At 43.9% G+C, this 15680-nt stretch overlaps 1 protein-coding gene and 2 non-coding genes across 3 annotated transcripts; all 3 read right to left on the bottom strand.

Moving 5' to 3' along the window:
- Window positions 1–681: 681 nt before the first annotated feature.
- Window positions 682–11827, bottom strand: Cct6a (chaperonin containing TCP1 subunit 6A). The gene is made up of 14 exons (XM_047534240.1): window positions 11592–11827; window positions 11337–11400; window positions 8940–9074; window positions 7746–7919; window positions 6927–7030; window positions 6129–6239; window positions 5723–5882; window positions 5547–5629; window positions 4468–4564; window positions 4050–4197; window positions 3434–3567; window positions 2387–2489; window positions 1414–1486; window positions 682–1057 (listed from the first exon to the last, which is right to left on the bottom strand). The coding sequence occupies exons 1-14, from the start codon at window positions 11726–11728 to the stop codon at window positions 985–987; spliced, it is 1596 nt and encodes a 531-aa protein (XP_047390196.1). The 5' UTR covers window positions 11729–11827; the 3' UTR covers window positions 682–984.
- Window positions 3868–4005, bottom strand: LOC124970839 (small nucleolar RNA SNORA15). Its single transcript, XR_007106212.1, has one exon. It is a non-coding gene; the product is annotated as a small nucleolar RNA SNORA15 (small nucleolar RNA).
- Window positions 8056–8190, bottom strand: LOC124970844 (small nucleolar RNA SNORA22). The gene has a single exon (XR_007106216.1). It is a non-coding gene; the product is annotated as a small nucleolar RNA SNORA22 (small nucleolar RNA).
- Window positions 11828–15680: the final 3853 nt, after the last annotated feature.

The following is a 15680-nucleotide window of genomic DNA, read 5'->3' as shown; positions in this document are numbered from 1 at the left end:
TAGCCCCCAGCCATGCCTTTCAGACTTCCTTTTTACCACTTTGCATTTGCGCTGTGTCCTTGCCTACAGTTCACTGGTCTTTCTTATCTACTACAAAGAAATGTCCACAGCCGCCCCCCCCCCGCCCCCTTTTTGTGGTGCTGGGGATTGAACCCAGGGCGTGTGAGGCAGGCACTGTACCAACTGAGTTGTATTCCCAGCCCCGTTTTCCCCCTTCTGGTGGCACTGGGGATTGAATCCAGTAGGTTCTACCACTGGGCTAAATCCCCAGCTACACTTTCAATTTTGAGACAGGGTCTTGCTAAATCATACAGGCTGGCCATGAACTTGCACCCGAGTTGCTGGAATTATAAGTGTGTCCACCACACCTGTCAGAGTAACTTTTCTGAGGGAGCATTTCAGCAAAGTTATTTCAAACACACAGAAAGTTCAACTGACCCAGTTAATTTTACTCAGAAATTTATACCACAAAAATAAATTCTTTCAAGATCCAAACTTATTCATGTTTTTTTTTTGTGGTACTGGGAAACAAATCCAGAGACTCAGGTGTGCTAGGCAAGCACTGTACCACTGAGCTATGTTCTCAGCATCAAGTTATCTCACACTAGCATAAAACTTAAACGTCTAACAGGAAACTGTTCATTAAGGTAAACCCAGAGAGAAATTATTGACTCCTTAAAATGTGTTTTTCAAGGAATATTTAATAAGGCAGATAACGTGCTTACCTAATGTAATTTTATGTCACTAAGTAAAACAAAACATCCTGTTCACTGGGTAAAAAGGACCTGCTTTATGCATGTACACTCAGTGCAATTAAAAAAATACTGTAATTATAATTTCACACCATAATTTCAATATATGCCCAATCTTTTTTTTTTTTTTTTCATATGGGAGAAGAAAATTCCTTGAACAAAAATCCACTGCTGTATCCTTCAGTGTCGTTCCATAGTCTTCAAGATTCAGATGACAAAGGGAGGCTTCAATTCAGCCTTTTAGAGAGGACATTCCAGCTCGCATGATCTCATCAACCAGAAGAATGTTGGTGGCAATCACAGTGCTGAAAGAGAAACCATCAGGCAGCTCAGGCAGGAACCCTTAACTCAACCTGCTGTTCCCTACTAGACTGCATTCCATTGTCCAGCTGATGTCCTCTCTCCCTCTACACAGGGCTGAGTCTCCGTGCTTACAGTCAAGTTTTGCTTACATCTTTCAGGGGACGAGGGACCCAGAAGGAACCACACAAAGACTATGATGATTCCTGAAAGGCAAGCGAGCTGCCCATCTACCTAATACGTCCGTGTGTCTTGGTCATGTCTTATCCTGTCTGTCCATGCAGTGCTGGGGACTGTACCTAGGGCCAACACATGCTCAGCCCCCTGAAAGCTGTTTTAATTTTGATTTCCCCAAACTTACCAGGAGTGAAGCAGCTGTTTCTTCACACAATAGTTATCCCACACGCCCACTTCTGCAGCAACCATCGGCTCACCTGAAAGGTAACAAGTCTTCTTAAAATATAGCACATCATCACAACACAGTATGTCATCATCTCAAACAGTCTAAAAAGCCCCGGGAATACTTATCCTATCTTATGAATGAAGTGTTGCCAATTCTAAAACAGAAAACAAAGCCACTGAAGATGTTTAAAGTATCAAGACAGTATGTGGTGCTGACCAGCTCATCACTCATTCCCTCCTCTGTAACTAGAGCTGAATCCTCCACAACACCTCTGCTGAGATGTATTCCAGTGACAGGGTGCTCTCCTGGGCCACCAAGGGTCTGGTCATCACTCTGTTCTTCTGGACACATCCCCACTTGCCTACATGAACATAGCACTTGAACTACAATTTGGGTCCAATAAGACTTCCATTTTGCTCATTCCAGGAACCATTTCTATTAAAATTATTGATAAATCCACAGTTGGTCTCACACATATCTGCCTTTCCTTTCTATGTGTACAGTTTATGTACAACTAAAGCCAGGGACAGATCATTTCACTAGATTTCATCCCCTTTTCTGACATTATTTACTCTATTTTCACTTGACAATATGATCACCTAATATATGCTTTTAATCAGTTCCTAATTTAAAAACTGGGTTAATACGAAAAACTTTCAGCACCGACCTAAAAGCCACATGCTACCTACCACTCAACAACATCTCCAACAACTCTGTCTGTGAAGTTACTCAGGCATCCACTGCATGCCCTGATTCTGTATCCGGTCACTCCCCTCTGTGCAATGTTTTACCCCAACAGAGTCCAGTTCTTAACAGCACTGGCATCAAGTTGCAGAGCCACTGGCCAAGACCCTCTGTCCTCTTTCTAACCCTCCTAGAGTTACCTCATATGCCCGTCTTGCTCTCTCCCTACAGAGATGCCTTCTCTTACCTGTGTTCAAGTCCACGCCTACAAGCTGACCCGATTCTGAATGTTCTGCTTGAATCTTAACTAATGTTTCTTGAAGGTCAAAACCAGAGTTTTGAGCAAGTACCTAAAGTAAACACATTTAATTCTTGAAAAGCAGGAACTAAGAAGTGAGTAAATTCTACAACAAATGAACACTATTTCCAATTTAAAAAAATAGAAACAAAACCACAAAACCTCACAATGAATGAAGACTGAACCATTAGAACTTCTCTTTTGGGGGGTGGGGACTAGGGATTGAACTCAGGGGCACTCAGTCACTGAGCCACATCCCCAGCCCTATTTTATTTAGTTGCTTAGCACCACGCTTTTGCTAAGGCTGGCTTTGAACTCGAAATCCTTCTGCCTCAGTCTCTCAAGTCACTGGGATTACAGGCGTGCGCCACCATGTCCAGCAGAACCATTATGTTCCCTTTGCAGAAGATCCACAGGTTATCTAACTCTTGAATGCACCCCAAACCCAGCAGTACACTGGCCATGAAGTATACCCTTCATGAGTACAAAACAGAAAATGATGGTATTCTTCAGTTTAAAACAAAAAGCAAGCTTGTACTTAAACATAACCCCTTTACTGCAAACATTCTTAAATAGTTCTGTCTTGCCACCTGAAACCTCAAGTGCAGTCAAGTCTCCCAGAAGAACAAAAAGCTTTGAGATGATGGGGGTAGTAGCTAGGGTTAGGGTTAGGTGGCCCATGCCTATAATTCCAGGGGCTCAGCAGGATGCCGAAGCAGGAGGATCACAAGTTCAAGGCCATTCTCAGCAACTTAGCAAGAGCCTGTCTGAAAAAATAAAAAGGGCTGAGGATGTGGCTTAGTGGTTAAGCACCACTGGGTTCAATCTCCAGTAAAAAAACAAAAAAGAGAGATAATGGGGTGCAAGAGTCAAGTAGATTCAACCTGCTCACTGGAAATCCACATTAAGAAAACATGAAGAAAACCTACATTATCAAAAAGTCTGATCAGCTGAATTGTTTTGATGTAGTTTAGTGAACTGTTCAAGTTTTCACACCTTGGGGATAATGAGTAACGCATCAGCAAACGCCTGGACTCCAAGTTGTGCCCTGCCCTTTACACTGGGCTTGTATTTAATCAGGGCTTCTGCCATGGCCACTTCCACTGCACCAGCTCCTGGAACCACACAGCCTGGTGGGTGGGGAAGAGGGGAAATGCTAGTAAGCTCGAGAAAACTGCAGGACCAATGACAAGAAAAAAAAAAATACACATAGAAAAACACTCACGAAAGCCGTTCACTTCTCACTGCTTCCCTAATGGTTTAAGAACAGCACTGCAGCTGTCTGCTTCACAGTGTTGGGGACTGAGCAGGCCTTTGCGTGCCAGACAAGCTCCCCACCACCCAGCCACACACCCAGCCCACTACCTAAAAGCAAGACAGGTCAAGTTAGCTGGCACTCGGCAGCTCTGATGAGCGCGCATTAGTCCATGTGTTGCATTCACTTTTATTAGTGGCATACTATGAAAAACCTTAGCACACCACCATAGGACTGTAAAAGGAAGACTTTACTTTTGCATGGTGTCTGGCTGTGTAAAATACTGATTAAAGAACACAGTATTCAGCCATGCCTTTTAGACTAGCAGAGTACAGCTGAAATGCAAGGAGCACTTACCATCGTCGATGGCGTTTTTGACTGCCCTCAGGCCATCTCGTATTGCATCTTTGATCTGAGTGAGTGTGTGCTTATTTGGTCCTTTGACTAATAATGTGACAGAACGGGGATTGTTACACTTTTCAATAAAGGTAAACTTCTCTTCTCCCTAAGTGTAAGAGAGATTTTCAAAAACAATATGTACAAAGAGTGAACAAGGAAAGAGTGTATGGAGAGAATACATATTAATCATACTGACTATACTGGTCACATTAAAGCCAAATTTAGTAAAAACTGTAATTTTTTTTTCTGTATCAATGGCTTATAAACATAAACAACAAAATGTATGTAAACAAAGAAAAATCTGATCCAGAACCTGAACTTTTCTACTGAGGAACTCAGGAACCAAGTCCTAACTTTAGGAAGAAAAGACACTTACCAATGTATACTCATAGACAAGTCCTGCATGTCCCAAGCAGTCAGGATTTAGGTCATCAAGAGAATTCAGAGCTACCCCACCACAAGCAAGTGTCAGCCTGAAAGGGGAAAGTGTGAAATGTGTAAGCTCAGAGAAGACCAACAATTGTCAGGAAGATCTTTCCAGAATCACATGCTGAAACTGCATTCTCAGAAAGTACTCCAACCCAAGCCTTTCCATTCATCACCAGTCAGCTGAAAATGCATCTTCTCCCAATCTATTTAAGCCACCCACCTCCTAATCAGCAAGTATGCCACTTCTGATATGAATCCCACTCCCCCAGTATCAGGGATTGAACTCAGAGCCTTGCATGTGCTAGTGAAGTGCTGCACTGAGCTACACCCAGACTTTTAAAATTTTACTTTCAGAGAAGGTCTAGGTAAGTTGCCCAGGGTGGCCTTGAACTTGCAATCTTCCTGCCTTAGCCTCCCCAGTAGGTGGATTGACAGGTGTGCAATATCGTGCCAAGGTTGACATGAAAACCTAATGAGGATAAAGTGCTCTTTGAGAAATTCTTCAGAACCTCTTCACAAGGCAAAGCAGGTGCAGTGTGTCATGGTCTAAAGTAAAACACTACACACTCGTGCTCAGTTATTCCAACAGCCGAAGGTGGCAGCAATCCAAATGCCCACTAACAGATTACAGAGCACGCAGCACCTATGCAGAATAAGGAACGAGACTCTGGCCCGGTATGCCCGCAGACTGTGCCCAGTGAACCACCAGAACAAGCCTCGTACAGAGGAAAAACATAGCAACGGCACATACAGGAGCACTGAGCTCGAGAGCAGCACTGCCGTTGCCAGGTGTGAGGAGAGCGGAAACTGGAAGCAACCACTTGGATGATGGAGACGTCCTGGAGGACCATGGTGGGCGACTGCTCGACAGCACGAAGCAGTCAACACCACTGCAAGGCACCCTTAGCGCAGGAGGTGCTGGTATTTATGATGCTCCCAAAATGAAAAGAGCGGAAAAAAAGAATATAACCCCAATTTACTTGCAAACTAAGTGAAGTTCACATTACTCAGATAATCTGCTCATACCTCTCCATATTTCTCCGTTTTGCTCTACGCAGGGCTACTATGCCTTCTTTTGCAAGTGCATCCAAAGAAAAGGGGTCAATTCCCTGTAAAAATAAAAAAATAATTTCCAGCATATTGTCTTAAAAGTAAAAAAGTCGGACAACAGACTTTCATTTGTAACTGATTTTCAGTCTCACCTTCTGATTAATAACGACAAAGCCTTTATCTGAATCACCACAGACTTTCTTTTTCAGTTCTACTATTTTTTTCACTCTATCTTCAATAAATTTTCTTTCAGCTTTTACTAGTTTCTCTCGCTCTTCTGCACTCTTGTAAAAAAAGCCAGAATTCACTTCTCTGTTAGAAAAAAGGAAAATGTTTACTTTTTGAGAAGACAGCAGCCAGAGAAATCCAATTCATCTTAAAACTTACGAAGTCCCTGAGCCCCAATCCTGGCCCCTGGACATTTCCAGATGTAGCTTCCTCTAGGCCTCCCAAACCAAAATGAGACATGACTTCTTTACAGTGGGCAAAGGAATCTCAAAAGGAACTTGCTCCAAGCACCAACCTCCTCCACCCCGCCTGGAAGGGTACATCACTCACGTTTTCTCATATTCCAGAGACACATTGCACGTAAGGATGTAGGCGTTTTCCACTCTCTTCTTCATGTCAGGGTGGCGGGCCCCATGGTCCAAAACAAGCCCTCTGATTAAGCTGTGAAAACACAAGAATTCATATTGTTGCTGATTTCCAAAACAGGACTCTTTCAGTGACAAAACTGAAACACTCAAAAGATTACATGACAATTTTCACACCACTAGCATACATTTATCTCTTGAATTATCTGAACAAGACGTTTTGGTGAGACCTAGGGATGGTCAATTGTGAAAAAGCAATATTAGAGAACACAAGACAGGCTATTCCAACAAAAGTTACACCATCTTTTATGGAAAATTCTACAGGTAGTCTCAAACGGCAGACATCACACTCTGGTGGCCAGCCTTCAAGGAAATGCCATCAATCTAGGTCTTTAAGAAAATCTGCACTCTCTATTATGCTCCATACCCAAGCACTTCAATACAGGCCAAGTCACAGACACAGATCACTCCTCAGAGCCATTCAGACTACAAACAGCACACCCTTCCCGTCTTCAAAAGGAAATATCACTAGGAATAAGTGGAACACCCAGCAATTTATACAGTATAAATTATGTTTATCCAAAGATATAAATAAATCTACTCAATATGTTTTTGTGACACCTAATTTCTAAACACACTTAGTATTTCAGGGTCAGAGAGTGGCTCAGTGCTAGCGCGGCTGCTCAGTATGCACGAGGTTCAGTCCCAGCACACACACACACACACACACACACACACACACACACACACACCTACCACCTACCTTGTGTCTGTTTCCGATTTATGTTTCATCTCCATGATCTCAACCATGAATAGGTCAATAGGCTCATCTTTTTTTTTAATGGCCAAAATGGAGTCCACTACAGCCTACAACAGGAGTACAACTGTTATATAAAATCCAACTTGTAAAGGTGAAGACACTGAAGTTGTTCTTCAGAAGTTTTAAGCTTCTTTACTTTAAAATCTCTCATCTTTTTCTAAAAGTAAGGGGAATAGAAAGATCTTTTTCTACAAGGAGAATACACTAGAAATAAAAGACTCAAGTCATTTACAGTTCTAAAATCTTAATTCAAATGAAAATACTAATAACTATGTTTACAACAATTACATGAAGAACTAGGAGTTTGAAGGTTCCCAACATGAAAAGGTCAATACCCAAGGAAATAAATGCTAATTTACCCTGATTTGACTATTACACACTGACACAGTATTAAGTCATCACATGGCCCAGAAATATGCAGCATGTTTAAAAATACTGATTAATTAGGAGCTTTCTAATAATGAAGCCTCCATTTTATATTCCTTTCAAAAGAGTGTTTTCTCAATATTTTAATGAAAGCTCCAGTTGTATTTTTTATAACCTGGTAAGGTTGAGTTGTTCTTTGTATTTTCTCACTTCATGTTTCAAAGAAACAGATTAGGTATCACTGCCTGGACAAAAATGAACCTACTTACTTCACATGGTAGGACACTGAAGATTTGAGAGAGCACCTTCTAATTGGAATTGCTAAGAACACTGATGCACCTACTCTAAGGTATTTTCCATGTGTACTATACTGCACACACTAAACTTAACACATACCTCTGTCAGGACATCTGCAAGTTCAGCATGAACTTTCGTACGAAGAGATGTTCTGGCCACATCTATAAGTGTTTCCCTGTCCATCTCTCTGCTTACTTTGATTTGTTCCAAAAACTGAAGGGCCTTTTCCTTTGCAGCTTCAAAACCTTCAGTGATTATTCTAGGATGAAGACCCTATAATAAACACACAATTAAAAAACTACCACTAACCCTGGCATCTTTGATTAGATGCAATTGTTCACGGAAGTTCAGGTAATTTTTGAAGGGTTATTTGGGATCACTCATACCTTTTAATGTGACCAAAGAAGTATGATGTGCTGACTTTCTGAATACATTTGAAAGAACAACATACACCTTTCAATGCAGAGGAAAAGAACAGACAATGCTCTAGCACAGCATCAAAGCCAAGGGAACTATAAAGCACACTTGGGTGTTCGCTGTGCAAACCACCAGGAGTAACACCAAACCCAGAAGTGGTTCCTAAAAATCTGTTGTCATTAGGAACCCCCCCCCAAACACACCCCCATACAGGGGATAGAATCCAGGGTCTCAAGCATGCTAGGCAAGTGTTCTACCACTGAGCTACATCCTTAGTCCTTTTTTATTTTTGAGACAAGGTCTTGCTAAATTGCCAATGCAGGCTTCAAACTTGAAATCCTCCTGCCTCAGCATCCCACATGGCTGGGATTACAGTTGTGCACCACACCATGCCCAGCTAGTAGGAATATTTTATCCTTTCTACAAGTGATCTGAAATTAATTTACATCATTTAACAATCAAAATAAATGCAGACTAAACATCTGCTCTCTCTCTCTCTCTCTCTCTCTTCACAGGGAATTCTGAAAGTGGATTAGTACTCACTGAGGTTTGCTTTAAACTTGGAAGTACTCAGGAGTAAAAAGGCTGTAGAAGTGTTCCTACTCAAATGTTAACATTTAGTTGACCTTTTCCTTGAAACTATGGCTAGTTCAGACCTCTACATCTCAAATAATTTGTTACAGGCCTAGATATTTCACAACATATCCATAATCACAAATTTGTGTTACACCAGGATAAAGACCCAGGTTCTCAGATTTAAACCTCCTGATCTTTACATGCCACGTGGTCTCAGCTACTGTCAACATATCAATTTGCCAAGGCCAGACACTTCTTACACACCACATTCAATACCACAGAAATAAGAATCATGCGTACCTCAGAAATGTAGAGGTCTGCCTGTTTGAGCAGCTCTCCAATGATGAGGACGTTGGAGGTAGTGCCATCACCAGTGATGTCATCCTGGGCTGTTGCTACTTTTGCTATCAAGGAGGCTGTTGGGTGCTGAATTTGCTGAAAATGGAAAAACAAAATTACTCAAAAAACTTAAAAGCTCTTAGCAAAGCTTTTCCAAGGAGTCACTGTGAGGAAAGGTTTTGGAAAAAGGAAAATCGCCATGCCTCTGAAGTCACTCCACAAATTCTCAATCTTTGTGAGATTGAGAAATCAAAGCTCCTGCACTACCTTTGGTTTTTCTCTACTATCCTTTAACCTGGAACAGCTCCCAGCCTTTTCTATCTTTGGAGAGATTTTTTTTTTTTTTTTTTTTTCTGTAGTGGGGATTGAACCCAGGGACACGCCATCACTGGAATTACACTCCCAGACCTTTTTGTTTTGAGACATGGTCTTGAACTTGTGATCCTCCTGCCTCAGTCTCCTGAGTTCCTGGGACTCCAGGCATGTGCTACAGCACCTGGCTGATGGAAGAATCTAGGCCTTTAAAGACTCTTGTAGACTATCAGCTGGGCTTGGTGGTCACACACCTGTAATCCCAGCTCAAAATAAAATAAAAGCAGGCTGGGGATGTAGCTCAGTGGTAGAGCAACCCTAGGTTCAATTTCCAGTTCCCCCACATACACAATCTTGCAGACTGCCTCATCTAAACTTGCTGCCAAGCTTTGGCAGAAATGCTAAGCAGCCCCACAGCAATAGGCCTATGTCAGATTACAGATTTTTCACTGCACCTTGGGAACAGCAGCAACCACCCAGGAAAGACAACTGAGGGGACAAATGTGAAACAAATACAGACTCTATGTTCAGCTGCATCAATGCCAGGCATGGTGGTGAACACCTGTGATCTTAGTAGCTTGGGAGGCTGAGGCAGGGTTGGGAGTTCAAAGCCAGCCTCAGCAACTTAGCAAGGCCCTGCTCAACTTAGCGAGATTGTGTCTCTAAATAAAATATGGTTAAGCATCCCCAATACCAAAAAAAAAAAAAAAAAAAAAAAAAGAAAGAAAGAAAAAAAGCTGCAAATAGGTACAATAATGGTATTTTGACCATGTGGGAGAACACTGGATCCATTAAGAGCATTTTAGGGGCCGGAACTATAGCTTAATGGGGGAGTACATTCTTAGGATGGACAATGGGCTCAACTCCCAGCACCCAAATAAAAAAACATTTCAGAAATGAGATGCCATATCTGTGATCCACTTCCAAATGATTCAAAGGGGAACAGTTAAGCAAAATGTAAAAAAAAAACAGAAACAAAACAAAAAACCTTCCAAAGGGCAGAGTGTTGTTTTCTCAACTTTTCTGTTCGTTTATAATTTTTCAAAGAAAAGAAAAATGAACGTTTGGCAATTAAAGAAGTGTGGGCAAAGGGGACTTCTGAGGTGGCAGTTTCTTAGTTGAGGTGGTGCTTCCTGTGTTCCCTTTGTTAATTATTACTATTAACTATAAGTTTAATATGCTGTTTTGTATTTGTCATATTTTACAATAAACACCAATAAAAAGTCAAAGATACGGCTTTTCTGACATCAAACTTAAATTAAGGCTTTGCTTTCTGTAAGCAATTTTCATAATCCTGTGCTTATAAAAGTAACAAGATTTCGTAAAGTTAAATAAGATAAAATTAAAAAAAAAAAAATAAAAACTGCAACTCCTAGTTTAGTCCTCACTGGAAATACTTAAAAACGTGGACATGGATGGCAATGGCATATCACTACCAAAACTCTACACCCTATTCTCAAAACAAAAGAGGCGAGACATCTATATGAACCGCTAGGTTTTGGAAGTACAGAAGTGAAGAAACATTTTGAGACAGTGGCTCCCTAAAAATGCCCAGGCAGGCTTCCTGCCCCAACCCGCCAAGTCTGTGGGAATACAGGTGTGCACCACCGTGCCTCTCACCGGGCTCTAAAACGTTAAACGAAGGAAACAGTTTTCTTTCCCCTGCAGTTCAAGGTGGAGGAATGAGCTGTATCAAAGGAATCCCCGTTTAACTTTTTTATGGTGCTGGGGACGGAACCCAAGCCCCGCGCATGCTAGACCAGCACTCAGCAACCCAGTCGAAGGGATTTTTATTTAAAGAAGACCATCGTGCTGTGTTCTGCCCGTCTGATTGTTGTCAATCGCCCCTAACTTCTCGGATAACAATGAACGACTACAATCCTTTAACCCAGACTGCAAGTGGCAAGAGGAGGGATTCAGCCTCAGGGCCCCGCCTGCACAGCCCGGGCCGTCACCCGACCACACCGCTCAGCTTTGCTTCTCCTGTCCTGCAAGGCGAACGGGCTGGGGCAGACGACGACCACCCTGACGGGCGCGGCAGCTCACCATTTCGTGCAGCAGCACGTTGCCGTCCTTGGTGAGCTTGATGTCCCCGGCGCCCGACACCAGCCTGTTCAGGGGCAGAAACGCCAGGTCAGCGCGCCTTCCACGGAGCCGCCGGGCTCCCCTGCCAGCCCCCAGCCCCGGCCCCACCCCGCCGGCCCTCCAGCCGGGCTGAGGGCAGCTCTGTCCTCCCAGGCCGGGCGGAGGCGGGAGAGGGCGGCACGCCCTCGGGAACGCGACCCCATGCGCCCGCCTTACATCTTCATGGTGCCCTTGGGCCCCAGGTTGGTCCGCAGCACGTCCTGCAGCCCGCGGGCCGCGCTGATGTTCACCGCCAGCGCCGCCTGCGCGCGGGCCACCTCGGCCTTGGGGTTCAGCGTCTTCACGGCCGCCATAGCTGCCCGGCGAAAGGAAGACAGGCGCGCAGAGAACGCGGAGCCGGCAGCGCGTGGCCGGGCGGCGCTTTCAGCGGTTTCTGGAAAAGTCGGGCGCGCCGGGCCCGCCCCCAGCGTGCGCACGCGCCGCCGCCGCCGTCCGCCCGTGGTCCCGCCCCCAACGTACCACGCACCGCCGCCATTGGTCCAGGGACCGGTAGGCGTGCGCTCATTGGTCGCGATCGCTCGGCTCCTGCGGTCCCGCCCTCGAGCACCGGTCGGGCGCCATTGCGCAGGCGGGCAGCAGGTCCCCGGCGCCCGGGCCGTTGTGGGAGTGGACCCGGGACCTGAGGACGTAGGCAGGGCGGGGCCTGCAGGCGCGGCCCGACCTCTGGGAGGCGGGCGCGCCTCCTCCCCGCGCCTGGCGCGTTTCCCACCCCGGGCTGGGGGCGCCGCCAGTCTCGGGCCCGGGCTAGGCGCCGCTGGGAGGTGAAGAAAGGGAATCGAGGCGGAGCGCTGCCCAGCTGCCCGGGCGGAGGAGCGAGCGCCGGGCTCGGGCGCTGCGGGACCACCCTGCGACAAACCAGAAAACCAAAGGCGATGCCGCGGAGCCTTTGAAAAGCCTCCTTTTAAAGTTAAATTTCCAAAGAACACCCCGGTTGTTTACTAGCCTCCAGTGCTGCCCACCCCCACGTGCCTGGCGAACTCAGTAATGTTCAAATTTAAAAGGTGCCAAAGGGCCTATGAGGAAACCTAAGCGTGTCTTCCTCCTCCAGTTCAGCTTGCTGGAAACAAGCACTTACCTTTAAATAATCGCTGAATTGCTCAGATGCTTTACGAATTTATAAATATACGAATGGATATAATCATTTACCCTACAAGAGAAGTCCTCAGTAACAGTGTGGTGGTCTTTGCAAGAATGACAAATAGCTGGGTGTGGTCGTGCGCGCCTGTACTCCCACTGGTTTAGAAGACTGAGGCAGGAGGATCTCAACTTCTAGGACAGCGTGGGCAACATTGTGTCTCGGGGGAAAAAAAAGGGGGTTGGGGGGCCCTGGAGATGTAGTTCAGTGGTAATGGGCGTCTGGGTTGGATCCCCAAAACCAGGGTGGGGGTTGGGGGACAAGCTCACATAAATTAGCCACTCTTCTGGGGCTTAAGTTGTTCCCAGTCGTCTGCTATATAGGCTGCAGGAATATACCAGTATGTGATGCTTTTAGGTGAGTTTGTGATTAGAATAACAAAAGCATCTATGTAAGTTTGAGAAATAATGCTGCAAAGTAGGAGGCTAGTGATTGGTTTTGCAGACATTTTTTTTTCTTTTTTTTTTGCAGTGGTGGGGATTGAACTCAGGGCCTTAGTATTTGCGAGGTGAGCACTCTACCAATTCAGCTATCTCCCCAGCCCAACATCTCTTCATCAACTGGTGAAGATGCACAGAAGGACAGACTTAGCTGGTGAATGGAGATGAAGAATGTGGAATTTCAGGCGTCTGCTAACAAGTAGAGAAAGGGGGAGGTGGAAAGACCTGCTCTCTGGAGTTTTAAAAGTTCATTTACTATGTGTTTTATATCATTCTAGTCTCAGTTGTCAAACTGTCAATCAAATTAAGTTTATGGTTAAATTGGTTATTTTCATTACATGATGCAAAATACAGGAGCAAGGACTGTTTCTTATATATTGACATTTTTAACAAATGGAGAATTTTAAACTGAGTGTGGTGTCTCAGGTGGGTAATTCTAGCGATTGGGAAGGCTGAGACAGGAGGACCTCAAGTTCTAGGTCAGCCTGAGCAACATTGTGAGACCTTGTCTAAAAAAAAAAATAGGAAATGGGGAAGGGTCAGGGCTATAACTCAGTGGTAAAAGCACCCCTGGGTTCAATCCCAGTACTCTGTGCTGCCCTGCCCGCCCCCGAATACAGAGTTTTAGAATGCCTTTTAGAAGTTTTCAACTAAAAAGTTAAGCTACCTTGTGAGAACAGATCCATTTCAGTCCATGACTGAAGTTGCAACAGGTGTTCAGCCATTTTATTCAGGGTAGATTCCAAGGAAAAATAAAAATTTAAGGCAGTAATCCTAATGTGGCAGTGTACTAGAGTAAAAAGAATTCTAGGATCAGTTTGAGTTTGAATTCTATTTCTTTATTTTTCCAGCATACTTCACTTTTTAATTTTCTGATCTATAAAGTAGGTATAGGTAACATCTTGGAGAAAAACAAGTGAGATTGATTCTGTAGCATGCTTTATCTTGTGCCAGGTATAGAAAGCACTCAGCGAATTGCTACTTCTGCATTTATGTAGCAATGTGATCAACTATGAACCTCTCCTAGTAACTTCACATGTAGTCGCATTTGGAAGAAAAAGGTTACTTAAATTCTCATTGTATTTACTGAGAAATAAGAAATTTCCCTGGCTCTTTAATATTAATTTACAGAATTCCTCCTAGGATATTCTCTATCAACTACAAAATTATTCCTGATCTTCTAGAAATTGTAACCCTTTGGATCAAAGAATGTGATAAATATGAAAGACTGAAAAGTAGTGTATTGGGGCTGGGAGCTTAGCTCAGTGATAAAAGTACTTCCCTATCATGTGCAAGGCCCTGGGTACAATCACTAGCACTGCAAAAAAACAAAACTACAACAAAATAGTGTGTTACTGTTGATTTAAATGACAGAATTCATCATAAGTAGAAAATGGAACTGGTTTAATTACATTATAAATTCATTCACTGGCCCTGTATAAGATGACCTTATTACTGGGCTGGGGTTGTGGCTCAGTGGTAAAGCACTTGCCTAGCACATGTGAAGCACTGGGTTCGATTCTCAACACCACATAACAAAATAAATAAAAATGACCTTATTACTTACAAACTAGAAAACAAAAACAAAACAAAAGAATCCTTTGAGGTTGATAGAGCAGTTATTATGAAACCAGTGCAAAGATGATTAAGTGGGTTAAATGACCAGTTCAAGATCACATTGTGTTGTATTAGGGGAGAACTAAACACTTTCCACCCTTGGCTCCTCCCTTCGCCTCAGTTCCCCATATCCAAATGCTCCCTGAGTGTTTTCACTTTTACTTCTTAGTGAAATCGCCTCTGACTACTTTTCCTTCTCCCCATTTCCACCACTCAAATCTAGGCCATGATCATGTGTAGGGCTCCCATAGGATGCAGTAGTTCAGGAATCAAGGGGTAGAAATGGTAGTGACTCCTAGTGGCCCACTGGCGAAATTTTTGCCACCTGTCCCCATGACCTCATTCTTTGACTAGAGATCTTAGTTCCAAAGGGAGGAATGATTCTACCAGGAGATATGGTAATTATCCATCTCAACTGGAAATTAAGACTGCCACTTAGCCACTTTGAGCCCCATGCCTCTAAAGCAATGGACAAAGAAAAGAGGTACTGTGCTGGCTAGGGTGCGTATCCTCACTGAGGCAAACTGGACTGATGCTCCACAAGGGAGGTAAGCAAGGGTGTATCTAAAACAGGAGGTTCCTTAGGGCATCCCTCAGTACAGTTTACCACATCCTGCGGTTGGTCAGTGGAAAACCAAAGCAACCAGGACTTCTAATGGCCCACACCCTACAGGAAGAAAGTTTTAGGTCACCATGTCAAGTGAAGAACCACATCCAGATGAGGTGCTTGTTGAGGGCAAAAAGAATATGAGATGGGTAGTGGAATAAATTAGTTATAAATGTGTCTATCACTGCATGACTGGATACAGAAATGATACCTGTATTTGTTGTGTTTAATTTTTTCTTATTGTTAGAGTGGATCTAGAATGTCTCCCAAAGTCTCATGTGTTGAAAGTATGATTCCCAAGGCAGCAAGTTCAGAGTTGGGACTTTTAGGCAGTGATTTGATCATGTGAGTTCTGACCTCATCTATGGATTAATCCACAGATGAATGGAGAGCTGAGTGGACTACTGGGAGGTGAACCTAGCTGTGGAAAGTAGGTCACTAGAGGC

Source organism: Sciurus carolinensis, chromosome 18 (genome assembly GCF_902686445.1).
Source record: "Sciurus carolinensis chromosome 18, mSciCar1.2, whole genome shotgun sequence".
NCBI lineage: Eukaryota > Metazoa > Chordata > Mammalia > Rodentia > Sciuridae > Sciurus > Sciurus carolinensis.
Note: the sequence above shows the minus strand (reverse complement) of the source record. Positions and strands in the feature narration are given on the sequence as shown.

Excerpts from the sequence above, each read along its gene's own strand:
- Cct6a (XM_047534240.1), bottom strand. The coding sequence starts at position 11,728 with ATGGCGGCCGTGAAGACGCTGAACCCCAAGGCCGAGGTGGCCCGCGCG. Across the intron at positions 11,401-11,591 it reads CCCAAGGGCACCATGAAGAT|GCTGGTGTCGGGCGCCGGGG; the intron begins GTAAGGCGGGCG and ends GCCCCTGAACAG. Across the intron at positions 5,883-6,128 it reads TCTCTGGAATATGAGAAAAC|AGAAGTGAATTCTGGCTTTT; the intron begins GTGAGTGATGTA and ends TTTTTCTAACAG.